The sequence below is a fragment of the Neltuma alba genome, unplaced genomic scaffold (genome assembly GCF_004799145.2).
Source record: "Neltuma alba isolate B1F8T4 unplaced genomic scaffold, ASM479914v2 tig00010376_pilon, whole genome shotgun sequence".
NCBI classification, from domain to species: domain Eukaryota; kingdom Viridiplantae; phylum Streptophyta; class Magnoliopsida; order Fabales; family Fabaceae; genus Neltuma; species Neltuma alba.
Window position 1 is genome coordinate 98,017 of NW_021635280.1, and position 27,310 is coordinate 125,326.

Genomic DNA, 27,310 nt, shown 5'->3' on the forward strand with positions numbered 1-27,310 from the left:
TTCTCCTAAATACACCCTTATTAATGAAAAAATAAGTAGAAGAAGCAGCAAATGAAAAAAAGAAGAAAGAGAATCTATATTAGGGGTAAATTTAGAAAAAAATTCATTGAATGTTTAGATAAAACTGAAATATTGTCTTTAAAAAAACCAAACCCTTTCTGACAAAATTTATTTTATATTTTGAACTAAATGGAGTATGTATTTTTAGGGGCCTTTCATATGTTTTTTTCCCATTTGTTGTCAAGTTTGAGCTAACATTGCTTCTTTATTAAAACTTTTATGGTGATATTATTCTTTCAAAAAATTTTGGAACAAAAATGACTATTTAAGAAAACACATTCATGCTTGCGTGGAATTATACATGAAATAAGGTTTGATGTGACTTTCCCAATTGTTAGCCTGTGTTGCTACTTGTTATTTTCAATCGTTTCACGAGTGTTTGATATTTTAAAAAAGTGAATTTAAAAAGTGTTTTTTTATAAATTGAAATAAACTCTTTTATATATTTATTTTACATACTACAAAATTATTTTTGAAATCACGGTTTAGATTCTATCCAAATATTCCCTCAATGAATCTCTCGCATGCTTCCCGTTAAATAGCATCAACATGAAGGGAATTGAAAGACGACGCGCAACGGAAATCAACTTAAAATTTTAAAACTTTCAACCCCTTGCCCGGATCTACCGATCGCGTTTAAGTCAGGTAGTAAGAAGCATTACCTTCGGTGTTCGATTTCCAGGTGGCTCGGTGATTCCGCCGTTCATGATGCCTCTGCTCACCTCCTTTATCGTTCGAAGTCGACAACTCCGGTCAGCTTCCTCTACCCGTATCCACACGAATAGCTCTCCAGTCACAAATGGCGTGCTAGCGCCCTTTTGTCCGTCTAGGGTTTTCAGAGAATCCGTCCACTTTTATCTCTCTTAGGCCGTCTCTTATCTGCTAGTACTCTCACGCATAAAACCCTAGCTCCTCATATCAAATATATAGGATGCTATAGGTTTAATGAATGATATTTAATTTCGAAATTAATCCTAAATTAATTCCGAAATTAATACAATATCAAATATTGCCTAATCAGATAAGAGATCAATTAAATAAATATGGTTTATATTAAATCCGTCTCACAGATTTAATTCACCTATTTATTTAATTCAAAATGAAGATATGACCGAATTAATTTATATAGATTTAATTTATCCTTATAAATTAAATCTAACAATTAATATCTCTTATATTTATATAATATATATACGAATTTATATATATATATACACGTCCACTCTATATTATTTATTGAATCTGGACATATCTTAGATTCAATGAATTTGGACATCATAACTCGTGTTGAGCTATTTTGTGTGCGACCCTGTAGGCCCATATGAAGTTGACAGTGGGCCATTAACTATAATGACTCACAAGTCGTAAGCGGTCTCTAGCAAGACATCACGACTACCCAAATCATATGAGGATCGTTAAACGATGTAACCTTTCATAGAAGCATATCGCGTCCCTTTTGTCACACGACATTTTGGTCATGGATGAGGCATGGAGAACGCCATCCTCCTATTCATGACCGTTACTTTCTCGATCCCTGAGTAGTCTGAGTATAGAAACGGAACTACCTTTCCATTATAGTATGGCCATACATTTCTCAGACTCACTTATCGAGGGGCCCAGTAATATCTCTCTACAAATGTGAGGGACAAATTCCATCTTGACCATTCACATTCCTCCGCATGAAAAACCACTAAGCCTGAACATAGTCTTTATGATCACTCGGTCAAAAGTGACTTTTGACTAGGTCAAAGCTAAGCGTTTCTCATGTAGGAATCCATGATGATCTCAGGTCAAAGGGCACAGTGACATGGTTTATATATGAGATAAGCTTATGACTTAACCCATGCAGCTCTCTCATAGCGGGTCGGTCCAACACCTTGTACTCTTACATGTGCCTATGACTTTAATTTATATCTCTATATATCTTTAAAGTCATACTGGTCTTATTTCATCTCTGCTCCCACATAGATGACCGACCAGGGACATTTAGGATAAACCATGAGTTATCCAAGGATAGTCATCACAGTAAACATGCAAATAATATGATAACGTAATTAATAAATTCATAAATTAACAATGTTCAAAATATAATGATTGGCCCCTAGGGCACAATTTCCAACACAACACACACAAGAGATTTGATTTCAACTAGGGTAAGTAGTAATTGATAATATTTAAAAAACAAATCATAATATATTTTTGTAGGGATTTTTAAAAAAATGTAGATTTTGAGACTTCAATGAAATTTTCCCACCACTTGTTCCATGGCAGTTGTCATGATCGTAGGACGTAGGAAACTACAGATGAACCGTTGCATGGTCGCTTTTTGGGAGTTTTCTTTCCTCTTTATTTTTCTTTCATCCCTTTCTCCTGTGCCATTTTTGGCTTTACTCTTCTAAATCCGTAAAATGCCTTCCGACCAAAAAGAGGCCTTTTCCAACAGACAACGGCCATTAGGCCAGAGGAACACTTCGTTGATTCGTTCATGGCTTCTTCTCTTCTTTCGCGCTTGTCCCTCTCCCACACCCTTTACTTTGCTTCTGCAAAACCAAAACCCAATTCCATTGTCCTCCATCGCCATACGCTCCTCCCGCGCACCAGAACACTAAATTTCTTTGCCAATTCTTCATCCCCACATGATGCCGAAACATCTACTAATAAAGATTCTTGTTCTGCTCCTACTTCTTCCGAGAAAAGATCCCTCGCTGTGGCCACCGGCGAGCTTTTCATAGGCCTGGCGTCGCGGCTGTTTATGAGACGGCGAAGAAGTCCCTTCGGAGATTCGGGTTCCGTGGCGATGTTTGAGAATTCAACAGAGAAAAGGAAACTTAATGAAGAGGACATCGGGGCTGTGATGGAGGACGAAATTCAGCCAGATGTTGTGTGGGAACAGAGGGTTAAAGATGTGGAAGTCGAGCGAAGCAGGCGCTTGGTAACGAGTCCTGGATTTAGCTTCTCCGCTGCTGGACTCCTATTCCCTTACCATCTAGGGGTTGCCCAATTTCTCATCGAAAATGGTTACATAAAGGTAAGGTTTTATGCTGGAGAGGATCATTTAGCGTTTCTTGGGCGTCTGGGCTCAACTTTTTCAAAATAAGAATGTTGTTAGAATTAATGTTATTGTGAAGTGTCATCTCTGAGCCTGAAGTTGGCCATGAGGTTCTATTCTCATTTATAGATTTTATAAGTTTAACGAAAATTTTTAAGACGCATGCAATCTGGAATATGGTGACTTGTTGGTTCCTGGTCATGTGGCTTTATATGTTTTCTTGATTTTTCTTGTGCCTACACAATTTCGTTTCTTCTGCCGTTACTTTTATATCTTACTGATTTCCTTGCGTTTGTAACTTCCATGTTGATGTAGGAAAGCACGCCATTAGCTGGTGCCTCTGCTGGAGCTATAGTTTGTGTAGCTATTGCTTCGGGAACAAGTATGGAAGAAGCCTTGAAAGTCACTAAAATATTGGCTGAGGATTGTCGGAAACAGGGTACTGCATTTCGACTGGGGGTATGCTTTTTCTTCTGAAAGTATTTAACTTATTCTCGGTGCTATCTGTAAGTTAACAATGCCAATTTACCCTCTTGTTTTGAAACTTCATATATCCATGACAATACAGCTCAAAACCACCTTGAATAAATTACTTCCGAATCATTACTCTTTTTTCCCCCCTCCTGGATAACACATAGGGCCACAGGCCAAAACAATCGAAGACTAAGCTCCCTGAGGGCTACGAGATACCTTGATATCTACATACAAATGAGCCTAGTTAGTTAGAAAGGTTCCTCTTTCAGGAGCTTAAGGCCCAGTAGATACTGGCGACTGAGAGTTTGCCATTGGATGCGCACACAAGTTCCCCTTACCAGGTACATGTGTAGTCCTAACCTCCCAGTCTGGTTCTGTGCGTTCCATTTTCATTTTCATGATTTTTCTCTTGGTCTCTTGGCTGTTCGCCAAGTCCTCGAGTGATAGCCATATGTGAGTCACCATCCACTTTGAAGCTCTTGTTGCCTAGGTTCTTCATAAATCAGAAGCTTTCTACTATGTTCTGAAGATTTGCTTCAATTGGGATGCAAATGCCCAATCTATGCATGAATTCTCCTATCCACTTCCTGCCTTTGTTCCCAATCAGGCCACCGCATGCCGCCATATAGTTATTACCCCTCACTAACCCATCTATGTTCACCTTCGTCCTACAAGGGTCTGCACCTTGCTGTGTTTGAAGGCCTACCATTGATCAGTTTGCCATGGTTCCCACTGCTATGCATATAAATGAAGAGCATAGAGAATTGCTCTATCAACACTTTCTGGTAGTTGGAAACCTTCTTCAAACATAGTAGCATGTCTCCGTGTTCAGAGGCACCAAGATGTGACGACAAAACGTGTACTCTGTGATATCCTTACACTCACTCTTCCTTTGACAGATTCGCTAGTAAACACTTACTTTTGCTAAAGCTTTGTAATCTGTCTAGTTTGGAGAAGTTTCCTCTAGACCTTGCTTGGGATTAAGCAGTCCCTGTTACATGTACTATGGCTTCCTCCATCTTGTTCATATCAGGGAGCTTCCTATGATCCAATATATTCCTAAAGTTAGGAGTCTTTCACGTGGTGCTAGCCATAAGAAAACCTGCATTCTTTTTGGTCCTTTCAAACTCTTCATTTTCTTTCATAATGGAGACCCATCATGATTTACTAGTGTTCCTTAGCACCTTGTACATTGGTGATGCTGCTAAACTCCCAGTGATGCTTTGTTTCCACTTTCCTTATAAACTTGTCTTCACCATCTTTATAATTAGGTGGTTCCACAGCTCTTATCTTTAAGATATCCATATGGGGCAGAGCTAGTTTAAGTATATTAACTCACACTCTCAACGTTCATAAACAAAATCACTGACTTAAGCATGAGTATCTATGTGCTTGGATTATCAAGACATCAGTTTATCTATGCAGGACAATTATCAAGCTTAATATCCTTCCAGAACTATCGATTCATGCCCATATCTAACCTGCCAAGTGATATTTGCTATTATGTTTAGCCATAGAGAGATTTGGTACTTTCACAAAGGTGAACTGTTCTCCTTGGCCTAGCTGCTTTATAACTCGTCATCATTCCTCATGTACATATCTCTTCAAACTTTGTATGAGGTTATGGAGTCGTTACTCTTTATTAATCTTTGATCTCGCTTGAGGGTTTTATCTCTTGTAGCAACCCTTATCTCTGTTTTGTCACTGCTATCTTGAGAGCAGAAAATCCACGTTGACTTTCCCTAGTTCATCCGTGTTGCAACTAATGAATTACTGCAGAATGGAAACTTTTTAGGTCTCTAATCTGCATATTTCTGTTGCCATTTGCCACATAACTGTTCATAAATTCCCTGAGCTTTAACCATTTTGAATGGTTGTCCTGTTATATTAATTTACTGTTACACTAGAAGTCTATCTCTTTTGTGGCTCAAAGTATTCCATGTTTAGCAGATATCCCAATTTAAGTTGGTCATGGACACAAATCAGTGGAAGGTTTAAATGGATAAGAGCCATGGAACCAGATAAATAACATGTGAAATGCATGAGATTTAGAGTTGGAGATCCAAGATCTAAGAAAAACCGCAAGTTAGGCTGGCACTGCAGACAAATATTGACTGGAGACATTTACAATTTATGATATTAATCATCGTGGATGGTTTTTGCAACACTGACGTGAGAGCCTGTATGGTGTGTATAAGCGGCTTCTGACAATGTAATAAAAGTGTCATTGGTTATGTGAAGCCATGTTAAGATTTCTATCAATAGATGTGTTCTTGTGGGCTATCTCTTTATGAAGTTCATATAGAATTTTATGTGGTTTAATATTTCTCTTCACAGGTTGTTCTCCGTGATGTTCTTGACAAGTCTCTGCCAGAAGATGCTCATATTAGATGCAATGGGAGAGTTCGAGGTAATATTTCATGTCCATCTATTTCTGTTAACAGTTGTTATTATTAATGGATGCTTGAAACTTCATTTGTGCTAAGAACAAAAGGAGATTTGCTTGTTCTAGGGTTTTATAAGGCTTTGATGAACCTCATGTCACAGCTTTTCTGTTGCAGTTGCTGTGACACAGCTTCTTTGGAGACCTAGGGGTTTATTGGTGGATCAGTTTGACTCCCGGGAAGATCTTATCAATGCAGTTTTTACTTCTTGCTTTGTTCCAGGGTGATTTATTAGTGATATACTGTTTTACCTTGGTTTGCAAGCTATTTTCTCACCCAGATTATAAAGTGTCGAGAAAACTTAAAGTAAGTTATATCTCACTGCAGGTATCTTGCACCAAGACCAGCAACAATGTTTAGAAACCGACTATGCATGGATGGTGGTTTGATGTTGTTTATGCCACCAACATCTGCTGAACAAACGGTATATAAAATTTTTCTAGTTGATTCCCTTGTGAGGCTTTATCTAATTAATTATTTCCTCTGTGTGTATTTTGTCTAGTGAGAAGTTCTATTGGGGCCAACTGATAAAAATTTCTTCATGTTGGTCGCATGTGAAGTATTGATTGCATTCACTGCTGATGTTGGCCACTTTGTGTGATGTTGGTGAATGAGGTTGTGAAATGGGACAATGAATGAAAAAATTTTCCGTAAAAAAATTTCTTAAAGGCTAGGTTGCCTTAACATTGCGGTATAATTTCTATAGAAAAACTCTGTAGTCTAGCCGTTTGTTGATTGCATGGTAAACTTCATGGATGGAAATTTTGGTTTTAGAGAGATCATTCAAGAATGCAATTTTCAGGGTAATATTAACTTATGCCATGGTTCTTTCTCTACTGCTTTTTCCCCCTTTTTGATGAAGTTCTTTCTCTACTACTATTACAACGATTATTAGAGAGGGATGAACTTATGGTTATGGAAAGTTTGGCTTATATTCCTATCCAAAGAAGAAAAATGTTTGACTTGCATAGTATGCAGTGAATTTCAAAAAAAATTGAGTCCCATGATTTGGTTGACCAGACATGTGAGATGTTAAATGTGATCCCCCCCCCCCCCCGGCCCCAGATGACGGATTCTGATATTAATTTAAGTAGAGGACATTAGATGTATTGTAGACTAGTGAAAACAGGGTGTGGGGTTGGTGTGGGGAAGATGTATATTCAAGTTTAATACGAGTCACAATTACCTACCTCACACATCAAGAAAAGTGGTTAAAGTTGGATTTTCTCATTAAATGTGTTCTAAATTGATTTCTTTTTAAGTTTGCCGTTGATAAATAATGAATCAAACTGTAAAAGTGGTTTACTGCTTCTCTTTTATTTGTTGATTCCAAAATTTTAAATTTTAAATCGGGGGTATTTGTGGAAAATGAATATTTAATTATATAGAGATGACTTATATTTTAAACCCTATATTTAAGACCGGGGGAGTATCTTTTGATATCTTCTGGTAACAATGCAAATGTCAACAAATCAAAGCCTTTTTCACCCTTAATATCTCCGCTTTTGTTTCTACTTCAATTCCAACTATAATGGTGATTTTGGGATAAGTTTTCAATGTTGTTATGTAACAAATAAATGAAGAGGAAGTTAGTTAATGGTTAATGGGTAGTTATGTTAGTCAATTGGGTGTTGGGGATCATGGTATATAAAAGGGCACAAGAGGAGTTATTGTGATCAGGGTTTTGAATGATAATAGTTGAGCCTCTCTCTATCTCCCTTTTCTCTCTCTCATCTATCTATCTTCTTTCTCTCCCTTGTCTCTCCTTCTCCCCTGTTGCTCTCTTTTTCTCCCTCTTCCCTCCCTCTTCTATGCACCAGTGTGCTTTAAAGTCATCAATAGTACTATTCTGTCTTCTGGTGCTGCGTCATAAATATGGCTGGCTGTACTACGATCCGTGATTTGAGGGGGTGATTGTTGAGTTTATTGCTGAAAAATTTCAGTAGCAACCTGTTGAGCTTCTCATATCAACTTCCTCTTTGGTTTAATTGCCATTTATGCTTTAAAAGTTATGATATAGCTCTCTTTACTTCTCAACAGGTTCGTGTTTGTGCTTTCCCCGCAAGTCGACTCGGATTGGGAGGAGTAGGGATCATCAGCCCAGACTGTAATCCTGAAAATGTGGCTAGTCCTCGACAGGTATATCTCAGTTTTTGAATCAAGACCTTTCCTTGTTGGATGGTGATGAGCGTTATGCTATAAATAATTTCAGCTTTTCAAATGGGCGCTTGAGCCAGCAGAAGATGACATTCTTGACCGGCTTTTTGAACATGGGGTGAAAGATGCTTCTGTCTGGGCTATGGAAAACCCTGCTGAAAAAATAGTTCAAGAAGAAAATCCTGAAATTGGAAACAGTATTTCAACATAGCTCACTGGGGATAACCTTAGTCATTATTTGGAGATTGCGGATGGATAATGAAGGTACACATCCTTGTCTCCAATTTTGTCACATTGAAATGGCGCACTGGAGCATAAAATCAACAAAAACCATAGGATAGGAAGATGAAGTTCATCACAATGGAGTGCATAATTTTGTTGTTGTTGTTGTATATATTGTAATCGAAATTTTGAGCTGGACAAGAAGAGGAAAACAAAACAGTATTTAATGCCGCTAGGCACTCCATCCGTTTTTTAATATAAGAGACAAATAATCAAATTACGTTGATGAAAAAAACAGTTGAAATTAGTTGAGCACAATTAATATGTAAAAAGTATAATGGCTTTTCCAATAATGGCCCTATTAATAAGGAGAGAGAGTATGAGAGAGAATAATTAAGTTATTAAAAGAAAGAGAAGTGGGAGGGAGAGGGAGTATGAGTTGGAGACAAAATAAATAGGAGTAAAATAGGACATCAATACAAAAAAATAGAGACAACTTTTAAGTGTCTCTTATATATGGGAACATGCCATAAGCATCAAATGTCTCTTATAAGAAGGAACGGAGGGAGTATAGCTTAGTAGTAAGGGGTGTGTGAATAGGCAAGAGATCTTAGGTTTAAAGTATTTCATGACTTTTGAAATCCATGACTAACCTATTTAGTGAGAATAATGGTATGTTGTAAAGTACAGAGAAAGATAAGGCTAGTTTTGCTCATCGTCTCCCCCCCCCCCAAAAAAAAAAAACTTTTGTTCATTGGCTGGTGGTGTCAAAATATTTAAATTTTTAGCGGTTCCAGTTAGTAGTTGCCCTTGAAAATAGATATTTAAAAATTGTTCTAATTTTTTCTCGTTTCAAAACTAAAGGTGTGGAAAGCCATTATGTCCCATGTTTATCATTATTGCCCTGTGATGTTTTGGAAGGGATTTTTACGGAAATGAAAAAGAAGTGAAAATAGAAATGGGAAAATCCCAAAAAAGGTCCTTGGAATATAGGAAATGTTAGATTGGGTCCTTAAATTTCGAAAATGACAGAATGGGTCATTGACCCAATCTGTCATTTGTGAAATTCAGGCGAATTGACAATTTTACCCTCATTTATTCATTCACTACAATGATTCAAGGAATCACTGTAAGAGTTTAGGTGTTACCTAGATTCGTGTAGCGAATAACTACTCACTTTTTTATAGTCAGGTATTTTGTTATTAATTACAACTAATTCTGTAATCACTAGAATAATGTAAGCATTATTTAGATTTGTGTAGAGAATAACTACTCATTTTTTCATAGTCAGGTATCTTATTATTGTCAGGTACCTTATTATTAACTACAACGAATCTTGTAATCACTAGAACAGTGTAAGCGTTACCTAGATTTGTTTAGAGAATAACTATTCACTTTTGCTCAGGGGCAAAAATGTCAATTCACCTGAATTTCACAAATGACAGATTGGGTCAATGACCCATTCTGTCATTTTCGAAATTTAAGGACCCAATCTGGGATTTGGTATATTCTAGGGGTTTTTTTTGGGATTTTCCCAATAGAAATTGGGAAAAAAAGTAGGGTGGGAGTGGGTATTAAAAAATTTATTTAGCATGTCTATGGAAGCCAAACCAAAAGCTACTCTACATCCCATTTTCACCTCCAACCAAATGAGGCCCAAAAAAACAACTGAATTTAATACCAATATATTACCTACCACCCTTAATATCAAAATTAGTTTGATATTTAATTTGGTTTTAAATATAATATTTAATTTACTTTATTTTTCATATTTATTTTTTTTTGTCAAAATAATTTTTGTAGTAGTTGCACATGTTAAATATTTCATCAAATGATAGTTCTAGCTAATACACATGATTAATAAAGATATTTTAGGAAAGACAACATATATTTATTATGAATAACTAATTTAACTAATTTTTTTAATTTACTCAACTAAATCAATTAGCTAATATATAAAATTTATAGAAAGTCAAATTATTTATATAATAATTTATAAAGTAGAACCTAGATTTATAACAACCTTAACGTAGATACTAAATAAAGCACCAAGGTTTGCGTACCATTTTATAATAATATTTTATTGATTTGAAGAAAATAAATGGCTGAGGACAATTGAGTCATTTTGAAACCAACCCATTCATTTAATATTATTTGAGGGGTCATATTGTAAAGGATTCGACTCATATTATTAGCTCAAAATAGTTGATGGTGACTGAAGTTAATTGTCCTTAATTTGTCGCTTTGGGGTTACTTCAAAAATTAACCGAATTAATACAATATAGTGCACAATCCGGGTCGTATTTACTTTGAGGAGCTGAAAACAAAATTAAATCCTAGTAAATAAATGCAAGTAATCTAAACTATAGAAAGGATTTTTAATTTGATACTCCCTCTGTTCCTTATTATTAGAGACATTTGATGCTTATGGTCTTTAACTCACATTCTCTCCCCCTCCTACTTCTCTTTCTTTTAATAATTTAATTATTCTCTCTCATGTTCTCTCTCCTTATTAATGTAGGCATTTTTGCAAAAAAATTATACTTTTTACACATTAATTGTTTTTAACTAATTTTAACTGTTTTTCTTATCAATGTAATTCGGTTATTCGTCTCTTATAATAAGGAACGGAGAGAGTAATTGCTAAGTAAAAACTTTGAATTAAATTGAAATTAAAATACTTTTTTTTTGTTTTTATATAAAAATGATTAAAATGAATGAAGATTAAAGAAATGAAAATGAAATACACAAATAACAATGATAACAATCAATCCTCCAATTCAACAACGTAGGCAATCCTCACTCCAAAAGATACGGGAGTTAAAATAATGAATTAAGAATTATAATTAAGCTTTTAATCCAACAACCGAGCCACCTCGAATTGTCACAAAATATTTTCCTAAAATCCCAACTTACTAACTGCAACCAGAATAATAAAATGGGATTAAGGATGCTAAAAACCAACGCTTAATTAGAACTCTTAAATCCAAAACAATAAAATTAAAATTAGTAAAAGACAATATGATCCAAGATTTCAAATCACCTTAGAAAATCACAATATATTAACTCCAAAATCAATACAAATGTCATAACCACAACATTATAATTGAAATTAAAGTTATAAACAGCCCAATGTCAAATGCTAAGTAATAATCCAGTCACAATAACCTCCAAATATAATTAGATTAAGCAATACAATTATCCCAACAATCAAAAAAACTATCCTAAGACCTAGGAATTGTTAAACAATTATTGAGTAAGAAATTCAAGCAACTAAAACTCCCTTTTAAAGATCTAAGCTCCTGTCATTGTTGTTGAATTGGAAGATCATGAAACTCTAGCCTCAGTTTTCCCTTGAGAAATACTGCCTCCAATAGTCTACTATGTCTAGCCATGAAGAACAAGGAAGAAGCTGTTGGAAAAATCAAAGAGATGCCGAAGACAGTGACAGAACAGTGAGGAACTGGAGAAAAACGATCGAAGATGATGATGAAATTTGATGGGGAATCAGACAGAGTTCACCGGTTGTGAACACTATAAGTCGATGACTCGCTCTGCCTCCTCTGGTCCTTCGTTTTGTTTAGCCGAGAAGAAGAAGATTAACGCAATGGTGATGGTGGATTTCGGTGAATATGGAAGATGATGATTCGAAGTGAAGAAACAGAATCTGGAGGTGCGATCGCTGTTAAGCTCTGGTCCTTCACTCTTGGTCGCCTCTCTCCCCTTCGTTCTGCCTCTCTTCTCCGCCGTCGAGCTTATCTCTTCTCCGTTTGCTGTGTTCACCGTTGCTGATTCTCTTTACCACCAGAAAGATTCAACGGAAACGCCAATTGGTGTAGAACAGATCAAGCTCCTCTCATCTCCCCCCTCTGCTCCCTATTCGCTCCTCTGCCGTTGCTCCCTCGGCTCTCTGGTTGCTCCTGGATGAAGAAGATGAATGAATTCTAGGATATTAGGTTAGGGGGCAAAACGTTGCGTTTTGCTCCCCCCTTTTATTATCATATGTATTAATTATTTATTTTTATTTTTTTATTTTTAAATCTTCAAAAACCTACAATCAAAATTTAGGAATAAGGTAGCATTAATTGTCCTTAAAAATCAATTAATCATAATTAAACCAAAATATGACAATTTTGCCCCTAAAAATTAATAATTCAAAATAAAATATATTAAATCAATTGCCAATCAATTAAGGCAAAAAAGACTAATTAAGTTAACAAAACCCATATAAAAGTATCAAAATATATAAAAATAATTGAGTTTGTCAGTGACACTTTGAGCCTGTAAACTATATACTTGGCCAATTCGACTACGTAATGCAACTATATATGCATATACCAAATCATACAATCATAATGGTAGGAGCGTCTGACTCAAGTGGCACCAAGACATCTTAGCCTATATCGCAAATTTGAATGATGCCTGCAAATGTTTTGAAATTATGTGATCATAATTGTAAGGTATGATTGAAGTTCCAATAGAAGAAGAGTATGTAATCATAATTAGAGGTGTAGTCGAGATTCACAAATAAGGTATAAAATTATAGATAGAAGCCTCGGTAAATTCATTGATAAATCCCAATAATGTGAGATTTCAATAAATAATCTTATATCATTATTTGATTTTATAGTAAACTGTAATCAATTAATTTAGATTAAGGGTAAGCAAAACCAAACTGAATTCATTTTGGCTTTATTGAGTTTTGGTTTTTGTTTAGTAAAAATTTGGTTTTTGGCGCCATTTTTACATGAACATAAGTTAAAACGGATAAACTGAATTGGGTTTTGTGAAAGTAGATTTCAATACTATTCTGTGAACATTTAACTTAAAAAAAAATGGATGAAATTTATAGTCTAGAAAACAAAAAGAATGGAAACCTAAATTTGAAAGTCTCTAACCTAAATCATGGCTCAAATGATTCAAAGTCCGCCTCACTCTCTCACTAGCCTATATATACTTTCTAGTTTGTGTTTTTGAACTTACGTTTCTTCCTCATGGTCTACCACATCAAAGCATCAAGATTTTTGAGATACTCATCTCAATCGCCAATCTTTGTTTCCAAGCGGATCTTCTCAGGAAAACAAACACAAGGTTTGGGCATTTTTCTTGGGGATTTACATGGAGAGGGTTGGTGGATAGATGAAGAGGCTTAGGAACTTCCCATTCCAACATCATCATCATCATCATCGTGAAGAGACAACAAAGGACTTTGAAAAGGGTGCTCAGTGATTAAGGTGGGTAAAAAAGAAGAACAAGAGAGATTTGTCGGGCCTGTGTTGTATACTCTTACTAATTAACTTTTATTGTTTCATACAGTTTAAGATAATTAGTTTATCTTAACATATAATTACGTCCCCAGTGGAATATTTTGGACTGAAATGCCTTTATCAGCTTATTCTAGTTTAATGATTCTAATTTAATATGTAATTTTTAATGAGGAACAGATTTTAAAATATGTTTTAGATGCATATGAAATTTGACTGCTTTTGCTCATTGAACAAAAAAGAACGAAACCATGCTTAATACTTCCTCTTGTCCTTATTATAGGGCTTTTGGTCTTAAACATAAGTCATTGACCAGCTCATTAATTTTTTTTTTTGTTGAGCTGAAGCTCATTAATTATTACTTTTCAATTTTTCCCTTATTAACAATTACAAAGGTTTAACGTTAAAAAGCTAATCGAACCCGTGTTCATCTATCTACATAATTTTTTTAGCTAGGGTAATCTTGCCAAAAATTAAAATTATTAATTTATGATAGATTTAACGTTTTAACTATTACTCCTTACTATGTGAAAATTAGTTGAGAATGTCCTAAAATAAGGAGACAAATGAGTACTTCAATCCATTTTCGGCACTACAAAGCACAGCAAACATGCATCATTAATATAATTACTAGTACATCATAATAACACACTTTTCTCTCACACCCACATAATAATACAAGTGAATAGTGAATTACTAAAACAGACAGATACTAGATTATTATTCATGCATGATATATAGAGATTAAAAGTCTTAGTTTTCTGGCAATATAATAATAATTAAATCAGAGAGCCTTGACAGCAATCTTCATGGCGGACTCGCAGTGGCCTGGGTAATTGCAGATGAAGTAGTTTTGGCCCCTCACGAGCTTGATCTGATCCTTCCCTGACGTGAAAACCTTTGAACCTGAGGGAGTCTTACATGCATCGTAACCCGCCTTGTTTACTACCGCCACGTTGTGAGTCCCAGGACGATAGTTAAACACTGCATATTATAGCAATTAATCATACACTAATGACTCTCACGACTATATTAATGAAACATTTATAAACCATTGACCTATGTACGGTAGTAGTAATACTGCCAATTTTTTTTTTGACCAAGAATACTGAATTACTACATTGATTCCGATGTCCCCACATACCTATGGCATTAATGATACCAGACTCTTGAGTCTTGACTTCGGGTTATTTTCTGACAAACTTCAACCCCCTCAAAATAAATAAAAATATATAAATATTTTATTTATCAATATAAATATATTTCTAACATATTTCATATAAATCAAGAAAAATTTTAAAATGCATTAACTTTCCATTAAAATATAATAACTTTCTAACTTTTTCTTATTTAATATATATATCTTTAAAAAAAACAATCATTTTCACTATAATAAATGAAAGATAAAATAGTACATTCATATTAATGAAATGACTTATAAATAAGATTAAAAAGATTTTCTATTTTTGCTCTATAAATAGGACATCAGTTATTTTTTTTTTCTGAGACTAACAAAAATTTAACTTCACAAGTCATGTTTTCAAAATTTAAAAATACCTTTATTTATAAAAAGTGAATAAGTAGGTGATAAATATAGTAAAACTAGAGAGAAATTAATGGCAGAAAAATCAGAAAAGAATGTTAAAAACTTTACGTCGGTATTAATGTCTCTTAAGAGAGACTACCTTTATAAATAAAAAAAATCTTATATGTAATATAAGAATATTTAATTCGTTATTATTCAATATATATCCCCTCTAGGATCTGGCAAAAAGGGAAAAGAAAATCCCCTCTAGGAGATTCAGATCCGTCGGTGGCAGCAAGTTCGATGCAGTTGCAAGAAACTTGTGCACCGGTACTGCACATTTCAGTTTAAAGAAAATAAAATTTTCCAAATGCAGAAACTGTTGAGAATGAAAATGGCATACAAGATGAAGACCTAAAATGAGGTATGACATAACCAACAAGACTATAATCCACAAGGCTGTGATACAAGGACTCTGTTAATAAGCAATCTATAAATATCTCAGCAAGTCTTCTTTGAGTCTGGGCCCTCAAAACCCATTTTTGTTATGAAAAAAATGAGATATGACATATGAGAAAGTAAATGAACAAGACTTGCATGATGAACAATATATATATATATATATATATATATATAAAGTACTAACCAAGTGTGTCTCCAGCCCTAAAGGTCTTTCCTTGAGGCCATCGTTGGGTGTTAAATGTCCAACCACCACCATCTCCGACGGTGAAGGTGGCGGCCTGAGCCATCTCCGTGAAGCAGAATAGCAGAAGGAGAGCTGAGACTATTGCACCGCCTCTTCCCATAGCCATGGTTGTTGTTGTGTGACAGTGAAAGTGATAGTTTAGGTCTTTGGTGGGATGGATTAGGTTTGGAGGAGTGTGATTTTTATAGAAGGAGGGTTGGTGCAGACTTAATGGTCATTCAAGTCTCAAGGTCCCACCTGCTTCTCACATCATTAGGGGCATTAAATATGTGTGTATGGTCAGTACAACTCTTCAACGTATGTAATTAATGTTAAGTAAACTTGTTTTCCAAAGGCCTAAAGGTATAAATAATCTCCATTACTCTGTGCTCCCTCGTGCCCATGTCATGTTATTCCGCCTCTATTTTTTTTATTTTTCGATAAAAAGTCAACTTTTATTAAAGATCAGATAAAAATACATCTGCAAGAGCAGATAGTGTAGAACTAGAAGGCAGGTCCATACATACAGTCATGTTCCCTCTACTTCAAGATGCTTACAAGGTGATTTTTGTCTTTGGAAGAATTTTTTTTATCTATAAGTCATTTTAGAGAGTTATTAATTATAGTTTTTTTTTAATTTTTCCTTATTTATTATCTGTATACATTGGATTTTAGAAAAAGATAGGAGAGATGTGAGACGAATTTAAATAGGAGTAAAGTTGCATAAAAGAAATTTAATTCAATACATATTTAGTAGGACTAAGGTGCATTTAACACCCTAAATATTTTATCAGGTATATCTAGCATCCTAAAGTATTTTGTGGTGCATTTAGTATTATGAAATTTTTTTTTAAGTACGTATCCAATATCTTAAAATATTTTTTAGTGTATGTAGCACTCTAAAATAATTTTTTTCTATGTCCAGTACCCTAAAATATTTTTTGATGCATTTACCATCAAGGTAAAAGAAAAATACTTCAAGGTGTTAGAGGCACTTGAAAATATTTTAGCATGCTAAATGAATCACAAAATACTTTAATGTGTTAGATACACTTTAATCTTATTAAATAAGTTAACAGATTTTATTTGGTTCTAATGAGATGCTTGAAATTAACTTATATTTTGAAACCGCAAAGCAAATCGTTCTAATCAACTCATTAAAATCAAGAAGAGTTGGTTAGGTAATTAATTTCATTTGAAGATACGTTTTTAAAATTTACTCACGTTTAAAACTATAAATTGCATCTCAATAGTGAAAAAGTGTATCAAACTTTAAATATGGATAACTTGTGAAAAAAAAGAATTAATATCATACTGCCTAACTTATACTAAAAATCATATATTTTAATATCATCTTATAGAACTAAGTGGACATTTGTGTCCGAAGATATTTCTGAAAAAATTATGGTTTCCTAATGAAAATCATGAAGTACTGTAATCCCGTAAAAAATATCTTTGGACACGAATGTGCATTTAGCTCTATATTTCATATTTTTCAATTGATATTGATCTTGCTACTAGTTTTTGACGATTTCAAATGGTCAAACAAATGCTCCTCATATTTTGAAGGCATCTTTTGGCCAGAAAAACAATATTTTGATTTTGAATAATTGAATCCATTAAACTTAAACTTTGACATGATTTAGTTTAAATATCATTCTTCACATCTTCAATGTTTTAACTTCTAGTAAAGTTCAATGAACTCAAATTTAAACACAACCTAAACTTTCACGTCATTGAATCTCAATTTATTTACAAGAAGGGGCTCATGGAAACAACGTGTCAAAAGAACCTGATGCCGTCACAGCTGAGATAAACATATTCTCCACCTTGAATTTTGAAGTAACAATGAATATAAATGATGTATTAATACTTGGAAATAATGTAATTGCCTTGCCCATCTCAGACTAAACCTAGCTCTTCCTTGAGGGCCTTCACTGCCTCTGATACACCATCCTGTAATTTGGAGCATCATTGTGAAAACATATCAGCATAGTCATGGCACCTTGCCAGACACAAGTTATGGATGAAAATTTTCCAAATGTTTTACTACCAAGACTTCCAATAAAAAAATTGTTTGTGCCATGGACATTTCATACTGAAGAAAACGTGAGGCCGTGGCTGCAGACAGTCACATATGACAATGCAATACCGATACATAAAACAAAGTTGAGAAATTTGCTTTTTGAACAGAAGTTTAGGTAAATTAGATATTGGGGGATCACTAGAACTAAGACATACTTCAAGATTCAAAAAAAAGCTTATAAAGATACTTATAAATTAACTACCATCAAGGTCATCACATCCAAAGTGGGGTTTCCACGTCATATTCTTGGCAACTGACTCGGCACAATTGAAATTAAATAGAGTGAAAAGGACAATACACGCTTTTATTTTGAATTCCATTGCTACTATGTAATCATTACTTAAGTAGTGAGGCCTACAATAACTAGTGAAATTTCCAAACTTAAACTCACCTAAAGTTTTACGGCAAGCAATTAAGGCAGAGATCTTGAGGAATCTCATCACCAATAGGTAGAATATCCAACAGTTACAGCCCAACATCATGCTAATGACTCAAACAAATAAATGTTTATCCATCAATGTGGCATGCTTTATTTCAAAAACATATAGCAATTAGGTTTTCGCCTAAGTGTTTTTCGCCTGAAATCTTTTATAAAGATATTTGTTTTATTATTCATATATTGCAATGAGACAAAATAAAGTATACACTGTAAACTACGTAGCGAGCTAAACAAGAAGAAAATTTCTTAACTGCATAACCCACATGATGAATAGGCATTACCTCATCTGATATTCTTTCAGCAATTTGAGCTGCACGTGCTTTGACCTTGGGTGATAATGCACTGTGTATTGCTGACGAAAGCGCATGTGCAGCTTCCTGGACATTTCTCTCATCATTTTTATCAGGAAGCAAATGGTTTCTATGGAGTGGTTCCGATGAAACACCGAGCCAATACATTCTCTCAGCCCAATAAAACTGATCTAACATGAAAGGACACACAACCTGCAAGTTTGCTGAAACCAGTCAAGCTCATCTGAAGATACATCATCAGCATCCCAAGAGTTTTATAGGGCCGGGAGAGTTTTCATAGCATGACACAATAAAGCCAAAAGTGCACAAAATACATGCAGAGGATGAATGTCGTAGACACAAACCAGGTCATCACCCAAGCATGACAGAATATCACTGTAATGATCCAAATTTTCTGATAGAAATTAGCACGAGAATTAGAATATTGTTTAGCTATCTAAGGGTAGCATGAATAATATATTTTGTCCACGCCCTTCTCTAAAATTTTTCTACCATCCATGCATAATTTTAAGCCATTTACACTGAAAATCATTCTTCCACTTTTGGTCTATTTTTAGCCGAGTGTTGCACCATAAGTAATGGCTTTAGGTGGTATATTCATAATCTTATCCAAACTTAGTATAGGTACTAAATAACCAATGTATTGTATGTGCGCTTTTCGTGATTATAGGGAACTTTAAATCTACCCTTATAGATGCGGATTAGCTCAAAGCTTATAGGTTAGGGGCTCATAGTGTTTGAATGACCGCTGGAATTTTAGAAATTTCGTTTGAAGAGATGAATTATTAGCTTATCCACATGTTGTCCCTTTGGTCCACAATACAAGTCACTTTTAGAAGAACGACTTGGTCCAGAGCACAAGTCACTTGGCGAGAAACCAATGCTTATTTGACAATTTTGTCCCCGTAATTAACACTTAAATCTAACTCTGTATTTTTCTCTCTCCTTCACAACCTCATTTAGTAAGGGTAAAGTTGAAAATAATTTTCAATTTAAGACAAATTAAATGAGCTAACTACCATTTTTCAGCTCTGATGAATTAATTAAAGTGACTTGTATTGTGGATTGTTGGAGTAGAAAAGTTTTTCATTTCTATAGGCTTACAAGACCAAGATTAACCTTGTATCCTTTTCGGGTCACTGCTGTTTTTTGGCGAGTGACAATAAGCAATAGGTACTAGGAAGCGTGATGATGAGGAATCTTAACTTTCTAATCAAGAAATGTTATAACTTAGAAGTGCAGGAACTTATGCCTGCCAACAAAATCTTAAAGAATTCCTTATCTCAATTGGGTATATTTTCGAACACTGAAACAGCCATGCACAATTCTAAACTTGGTTATTTCATCAAATAATTGATTTTTGACTAGATTATCCAAATCGCATCTATACACAGTGAAGTCGTTAGCATGAAAATGGCAACTTCATAAACCATAATTGTTTAGATGAAGAGATAGAATGCAAGAAAAGAAAATGGAGAAAAAGTTCTCTCTTTATGATTGGATGAGCCAAAAAAAAAAAAAAAACAGAGAAAAGGAAAGTAACTAATTTCACAATGATGATAATATCTAAATTAAAAAAACGTAAGCTCCATGACCCTTTTTCGCTTCTTTGGGAAATTTAGGAAAGCATGTTCTCTCACCAAAATCTCTTAACTTCTGAAAAGAAAACTTTGGGGAGAAAATGTGCGAGCCTCAGGCCCATTTTTCCCTTCTCTTTTCTTTCCTTATTTTTCTTGCTATCCAAATCCAAACAAGGGAAATCTATTTTCTACCCTGTTTCTCCTCTAGTTTTCTCTTCCCCATGCTTTTTCTTTCAAGTCCATAAACCTTAAGAAAGTGATCATACATAAATACACAAAAATCAAGCAAATCATTATGTGGGCAACAGTATATCAGGAAACCTGAGCTAACATAACACAGCAATCCCTCAGTATATCATAGAGGCAAATTTAATACAAAGAATGGCCATTGCTCTTTTTTGTTCACTTTCTCAAGTAAGAAGATCCTGCATCTAATAAAGCATGTACAGGAACAAGGATTTAATTCACAGTTCCTTACTAACCTGCGGCGCACCTGCCTGCAATGCAGCAGCTGTAGTTCCACTAAATCCAAGGGGGGAAAAAATACAAAAGTTTAGCAACTGCAAGTGGCACCTTAGAGTGCGAAATTATCAAAACATCGAAAGGATCAGAATACAAATTCTCCCACCTGCCTCCATGGTGAATTACAGCAGCACATGTTGGGAAAAGCCAACCATATGGTATGGATCTATTCACATGAAAGAACAGTCACTTTTAAGAGAATAGTCGCTCAATAAACATTTTGCTTCTTTTCAAAAAGCATCAGTAGAAAAATGAAAACTAATAATCTTTTAATGATCAACTAAAGACAAATGGAAAACACACCCAGAAAAGCAAAGAAGTCGCCCACTGAAAAGAGAAACACAATCTCCACTTTCACATCTTTGATCTGACGTTTCAACAGCAAACATCTGAATTGCTAGTTCTAAGGGTTTATACCCCGCTGTAAAAAGAATAAATCTGAAATTTGCCATCTCCAGAACAGTCTGAAGAACACAGATAAACGAGTGAGGGTCTTTCATAAAACCCATGCTGCGTGAAAAGCAGAAAAGTTAGGTATAGAGAATATACATCAACAAACAACGTGGTCACAAAAACTTAAGAGTCAAATTTAAAACAATTCATACCTTCCTATAGAACTCAACCCAACAAAAATTGGTGTGGTCTTTAAAAAGTTCTGCAATGCTTGATGTCTAAGACATAAGTGCTCTTTAGCATGTTTATTTTCTGACGAGTCAACAACTGAAATTTCTCTGCAAATTGTACATGAAAACTGCCATTCCATAGGGAGGAACCAAAAGCCACAAATCCGTACTTTTGATGGCCAATATGCTGTCAATGCCCTAAAATTAGTAGGGTAAAATTAACTCTTAAAACTAGTGACCTAGAGGAATCTTGCACCCATACCACCGCCAAATAGCACATTAAATTTTGTCAAGAATGAGGCAGATTATAACATTTATATCCGCCTACATGGATATTGAAACAAAACTTGGGCACATGCCAGTTCCCAACTAATTTTGACTTCATATAGTTCTCACAATAAACTATTGATCATGCATAGTTAATCATAGAATTTGACTTGAAACAAATTTCTCCTCCATTTTCAACTAAACATGCTAGGCAAAATGACTTTGAACAGTAAGTTCAGTAAATGTTCCTTATTTTCACTCCTAACAAGCAAACATTAGGAGTATTTATGCATACTGATTGCAGATCCCTTTGCTCATTGTTGTAGAGGTTACATCTTTGGCCTTAACAGACAATAGAATGTAATAGCATAATTTGAGAAGCACTAAGTGGAAGCATCACTTCATCCCTAACGAAACACTGCAAATTGAAGGATCAAATCTTTGGGCCTAGCCCCACACACAAACACTGCAGCTACCATGTCGCAATACTAATAAAGGAAAGTAAAGGACATACATGTAAACAGAAAACAAAAACAAGAGAAAGCAAGTACCTCTAGAGTTTTCTTTTTGAGGAAAAAACTCAACGGGTAACACCATGATGACAACAATAAATACAGGTGGTGTGAAGAGGTATAAATTTTTTACCAAAGACATCAAACGTACCAGGGCATTCAACAACTTCTTTACTAAATCCATACCTGTCGCATAGAATCAGCTCAAAAATCAGAGTTATATATTGTATATCTTCTCTATAAATCATAAATACTAGTACTACACATGCATGCCCAGAAGGGGGGGGGGGTTCTACCATTTACACTAAATAAGTCTTCACCAGAAAAATTTAACTTGTCCACTTATGCCAAACAAGGAAATTTTGTTCATCTAACGGTGACTATAATGGGTCCTGTGCCCCATTTTATGACTTGTGAAAAATGTGGCTCCCAAAACATTTTGTATTTTATTTTGATATTGATATTGATTTCTCCAGTGCTATGGTGTATATGCACAGGCAGATTGGTAAAGCACAAGTAGAAGAGAAATTAACATATATTGGAAGCAATTCTTTACGTAAGAGATCATTGTTGATGCTTAAGTATTTATAAACAGTGTCTCTATTTAGTACACATAGCTTACATGACAAGTGGAGATTGAGGCCTATGATGCCAAGTCGGAATGCCAGTTACAGGATCCTTCAACCACAAAAGAAGCAACTATTAAGGATTATAGAAAAGAGGACACCCATTCCTTTTCCTAAGTGCACCAAGTCTACATTAATCTTAGTCAAGTAGTTTAAAAGATGTTTGAAGCTCTAACTTATAGCAATGGAATTTGGATTACAAAATGCAGCAGAAAAGCAAATACAAAAAACACTGACAGTGAAAGGACATTGACTAAGATGTAAATCATCACATCTCCATGATCCCCAATGTTCAGTGAAAAGAGGCCACATCCAATGAATCACATCCTTCCAGCAGACCTGCGTGCAATATAGATAATCAACCCGCCCCTGCCCCCCGGGGGAAACAAACAAAAGAAAAGTAAAATTAATATAAAAGCCTGAGTTCTCAATGATACGTTGGTTGAAGCACGAGTAGACGAATCTTTATTCTACATCATGCTTTCTACTTTACAGATGGAAAATCATTTTACGCAAGTGAAAACACCATCACATCACATGTCTCACAGATATATATATATATATATAGAGAGAGAGAGAGAGAGAGAGAGATAGGAGAAAAAAGAAAAGGAGACACCATTACATGCAGAAACTAAAGGAAGGAGTACCTTGTCACATGGAGCATCATTGAGATACTTGTACAAAAGAGGAAGTTCCTTGCAGAATTGGCGCTCAAATGATGCAGGTGCACTACATACTAGATGAATAATCAGAATATGATGATATCTCACAAAACTGTCTCCAGCAACTAGATTGTAACTAAAGGAAATAAACTTCTTCAATGATATGAAGTATAGGGCAGGCTATATTGACAGGCCCTCAAAAAGCCATAATTACCTAGGCTCATCCTTTTTGTATATACATCCTCTTGTTAGATGAAATAAAGAATGCATTTCAGTCATTTCTTTCTACACTAGTAACACTCATCTTAAAACTTGATAGTTTCCAAATCAAATATGTATTTATGGCAAGTTTGCAACCAGGTAGCCTTAGGCAATAGAGTTTCTCCATTTCCAGTTTTCCACTACAAGTGAGGGAGAGCTTATTTATTCAAATTTTAAATTTTGAGCCCTCCAGGGATGATATTAAGACATCAGTAATTTTATGAGTGACCGCTCTCCACAGATCAATTCCAAAATTTTTGATAATATAGAAGCGAGAGGAAAATCAAAGTACCTGTACGGAACAACATATGGCGCAGCTAATATGCAACGGACATGAAAAAGTTCTGCAAGGCTCCAGCCTTCCTGAAACCGCTAAGTGCAATTCAGAATTGAGTTTTTATTTCCCTTCAATTCAGCAGACAGGACATCTATATGCAGAAATTATAAAAGCCCGAGGTGCTCACAAGGCTACTTCAGGAACAAATCAATGAATCTCTCCCAATATACATGCTGTCATACCAGACAAATTTTCTCATGCATTTTAAAGAGTTAGTGAAATGAGTTGTACAATTAATCATTGTGAGGAGTGCAACTCATTAGAGATTTTATATATTATACTATTAATGGGTGAGGGTTCTACCACTACCAAATCTCCTTGTGCCATTTAAGACAAACAAAGTTTCACACAAATTGTGTTGAAATTCCTATTCCAGCATCACTATTTTTCATAATTCGAGTCACAGCTGTGATTAATAAGTCTTAGAATCAAAACACACCCAGAATAATTTCAGTAACTAGATATAGTAGGATATTTTGACTTCATTTTCCAAGGTAAATACCAGTGCAAAAAAATTAATCACAATAAGGTCACCCTCCAGGCAGGGGCCATCTCCAAATATCCTTTCAACCGCAGAATAGCATTCTTTTCTATGATCGCTGGTAACCACCTGTTTCTGCAGTGCAAAGGATGACTCTGACATTCCTGATAAGACAAAATATTCAAAAGGTCAATAACTCTCCTCCTCGTAACATTTTATATCTTATAACGAGATCCAAGTTGATTCTTCAAACCTGCAATGTCATTATTCTGATCAGCAGAAAAAACTGGTGGTGATGAAACAGAGCAATATTCAACATGCTTCTCAGCCAGGTGAGAACTTAAACTCTGTAAGAAAACATGACTTCAATGAATTTTGCTAAGCGTCATAAATTTCAAGAAGTATGAAAAGCAAAGAAAATGACATGACAAATAAGTTTAACATGATGATCACAGCAGTAGAAACACATTTTTTCTGATACAGGAAATTTACAATAACCCTGTAGCACAAACTATGATATATCAATACCGAAGATGGACAAATTACTTATTGACAATTCAGTTAATCAGATCAGATGACCAAGCTAATATTTGGATTTCTGAAACAGTAAACTGAAATGGTTGCTCTTCTATTAACAGTGCCAGCTCAGAGGAGAACTATGGTAAGTGGATAAATGAATTCACAGCCACACCAACGATTTACTTTCATCTAAGCACTGTTACGGATGATGTTTGTTTTAGATTATCCTTACCTATAATTCACTTGGAACTAAAGATCAAGGGCACTCAGACTGATTAAACTAATATAATGCTCTTCTTGACTTGAAATACAAACCTCATGGGCTGAATGACTAATTAGAATGACATTGTATTGTTTCTGGTCACTAGCAAAAGCTGCGGCTATGGCCTGCAAACAACAATAATGCAGCTAATCGCAATTTAAATGTTGTTAACAAAAATACAACAAACACAATGGGGCACTCCAACGCGACATTTTTGTATAAGTATCTCACAGAAGTTATTCCTTTTTCTTTTCCTGCAAGCTTTTGGTGAATTGAATGAGCAAAGTTTAGCAATAAAAAAAGTGAAAAATAAAATCCGACCAAAAAGCTTAGTAATGTGAAGTGTTTAAGAAATAAAATCAACACTACTTAATTCTTAGCCTTCCAATTCCTTTAACTTATGGCCAGCAGTCACTACCATACAACGTCCTAGCTCAGTTTTATAATTGCTAGTTCAAAATTTCAATACATGAAATTACCAAATTAAGTTATCATTATCCAGGAAACATCTTATACAATGGTGAACTCTATTTGACCACTGACCAGCAATTCTACCCAGAAGGATTTCACGTATTAGCATAGTTCCGCAACTTCCATTGATGAGTATAAACCTTTTAGCAACCCGAGCCACTTGCAGTTAACCTTTTGCAAATTGACTGCATAAAGGTGAACCAAAAGGCTATAACTTCGACTCCCAGAAATAACAAAATCAATCGTTAGTCCAAACAACTGCATCAAAAGCAGGTAATAATAGCTGAAATTCATATAATATTCTCTGACTTCTAGCCATTACCGGGAACCATTCAAGAATGAAATGGAAGTATAGAAATAAAAGATGCACTCACAGCAATGGGGTATACGTCGCCTTTAGTACCGAAGGCCATGAACACTGCTGTTGGTTTTTCTCTCGCCATTTCTATCTGTATCGCTCGAAACAACGACCCTTGGCGGAAGAAACCTGGATGACTCAATCACACGGCAACGAGAAAGAACGGTGAGCCACCGTCTGGTTTTCAGATCGGTCCGGTTTGATCAACGGCCAGTCCGCCACTTACCCCGTGCGGCCGTGCCTGTTATCACGGAATTTATTTTAAAAAAATGGGAAAAAGAGATTAAAAAATTAATTAAAATTTTTAAAGTTATATTCATTAAAAAAAAAGAAGAAGAGAGAATGACAGGAAAAAAAACTAGAAATTGTAAATGCCAAGTCAAATTTGGTAATAAAACTTTATTTGGTATTGACAAGTTTAAATTTACAAATAATAATAAATTTTTGTTAACATTTCTTATTTAGTATTTATAAAATTCCAACTTTTTTTTGTTATTGTTCCTTAAAAAAATTTCTCTCCTTTTCTTTCCTCCAATTTACAGGTGAATGATTTATCATATATAAATCAATATAATCCAACAAAATAAAGTTATTATTCTACAAATCTGGCAACATGAATTTTTTTTTTTTTGGTGATAACAACATGAAATTTTTTATACACAAAGCAGTGTTATCTCAAACTTAGCAAGGAGAGGAAAAAATATAAAATCCAACCCAACCAAATCATCCGTGTCCAAAACTCTGGATCGGCTGGTCATAGAACTAATTTATTGACTTGATTATCTGATTTTTGGATGCGATTTGAGTTTTAATAACATAAAAATTACTACTTCCGGTTCTTAATATAATAACCCGTTTAACTTTTATTTTAGTCCTAAATATAATGTCTTAATCTACTTTATTTTCATATTTATTTTTTTTTAAAAGTGGTTTTTGTAATGGTGGTTGCTCTAGTTAGTACACTTGATTAGCAATAATATTTTAGAAAAGACAACATTTATTTATTATAAATAATTAACTTAATTGGTTTTCTTAATTTATTCAAACTAGTAAATTAATTTTTATATTAAAGATAAGAGGTAATATACGCTAAGTTAATGAAAACCCTTGCTA

General features: G+C 34.7%; 3 protein-coding genes across 5 annotated transcripts; 1 reads left to right on the top strand and 2 right to left on the bottom strand.

Annotated features, from left to right (window-relative positions):
* The first annotated feature begins 2,475 nt into the window (after positions 1 to 2,475).
* On the top strand, positions 2,476 to 8,637 carry LOC114756194 (patatin-like phospholipase domain-containing protein 2). 2 transcript variants are annotated; one of them, XM_028945111.1, is made up of 7 exons: positions 2,476 to 3,088; positions 3,425 to 3,568; positions 5,921 to 5,993; positions 6,145 to 6,250; positions 6,355 to 6,481; positions 8,068 to 8,166; positions 8,240 to 8,637. In XM_028945111.1, exons 1-7 carry the CDS (start codon positions 2,546 to 2,548, stop codon positions 8,393 to 8,395), a joined length of 1,248 nt encoding a protein of 415 aa, XP_028800944.1. In that variant the 5' UTR covers positions 2,476 to 2,545; the 3' UTR covers positions 8,396 to 8,637. The 2 variants fall into 2 exon arrangements, with proteins under 2 accessions (XP_028800944.1, XP_028800945.1); XM_028945112.1 differs by having other exon boundaries at positions 6,355 to 6,451.
* A 5,616-nt stretch (positions 8,638 to 14,253) lies between these two features.
* LOC114756213 (basic blue protein) lies at positions 14,254 to 16,033 on the bottom strand. Its single transcript, XM_028945147.1, has 2 exons — positions 15,842 to 16,033; positions 14,254 to 14,654 (listed from the first exon to the last, which is right to left on the bottom strand). Exons 1-2 carry the CDS (start codon positions 16,005 to 16,007, stop codon positions 14,455 to 14,457), a joined length of 366 nt encoding a protein of 121 aa, XP_028800980.1. The 5' UTR covers positions 16,008 to 16,033; the 3' UTR covers positions 14,254 to 14,454.
* Positions 16,034 to 17,499: 1,466 nt separating this feature from the next.
* LOC114756193 (sterol 3-beta-glucosyltransferase UGT80B1) lies at positions 17,500 to 26,387 on the bottom strand. 2 transcript variants are annotated; one of them, XM_028945110.1, is made up of 15 exons: positions 26,214 to 26,387; positions 25,422 to 25,493; positions 24,841 to 24,934; positions 24,609 to 24,751; positions 24,062 to 24,132; positions 23,494 to 23,575; positions 23,084 to 23,185; positions 22,843 to 22,898; positions 22,372 to 22,406; positions 21,424 to 21,628; positions 21,122 to 21,328; positions 20,925 to 20,984; positions 20,779 to 20,818; positions 18,687 to 18,908; positions 17,500 to 17,836 (listed from the first exon to the last, which is right to left on the bottom strand). In XM_028945110.1, exons 1-15 carry the CDS (start codon positions 26,280 to 26,282, stop codon positions 17,783 to 17,785), a joined length of 1,512 nt encoding a protein of 503 aa, XP_028800943.1. In that variant the 5' UTR covers positions 26,283 to 26,387; the 3' UTR covers positions 17,500 to 17,782. The 2 variants fall into 2 exon arrangements, with proteins under 2 accessions (XP_028800943.1, XP_028800942.1); XM_028945109.1 differs by having other exon boundaries at positions 24,062 to 24,141.
* Between the last annotated feature and the right edge of the window lie 923 nt (positions 26,388 to 27,310).

Excerpts from the sequence above, each read along its gene's own strand:
- LOC114756194 (XM_028945111.1), top strand. The coding sequence starts at position 2,546 with ATGGCTTCTTCTCTTCTTTCGCGCTTGTCCCTCTCCCACACCCTTTAC. Across the intron at positions 3,569-5,920 it reads GTACTGCATTTCGACTGGGG|GTTGTTCTCCGTGATGTTCT; the intron begins GTATGCTTTTTC and ends TTCTCTTCACAG. Across the intron at positions 8,167-8,239 it reads ATGTGGCTAGTCCTCGACAG|CTTTTCAAATGGGCGCTTGA; the intron begins GTATATCTCAGT and ends AAATAATTTCAG.
- LOC114756213 (XM_028945147.1), bottom strand. The coding sequence starts at position 16,007 with ATGGCTATGGGAAGAGGCGGTGCAATAGTCTCAGCTCTCCTTCTGCTA. Across the intron at positions 14,655-15,841 it reads TAGGGCTGGAGACACACTTG|TGTTTAACTATCGTCCTGGG; the intron begins GTTAGTACTTTA and ends TATAATATGCAG.
- LOC114756193 (XM_028945109.1), bottom strand. The coding sequence starts at position 26,282 with ATGGCGAGAGAAAAACCAACAGCAGTGTTCATGGCCTTCGGTACTAAA. Across the intron at positions 21,629-22,371 it reads AGAAGTTGTTGAATGCCCTG|CATATTGGCCATCAAAAGTA; the intron begins GTACGTTTGATG and ends GGGCATTGACAG. Across the intron at positions 21,329-21,423 it reads GGGTTGAGTTCTATAGGAAG|CATGGGTTTTATGAAAGACC; the intron begins GTATGAATTGTT and ends CTTTTCACGCAG.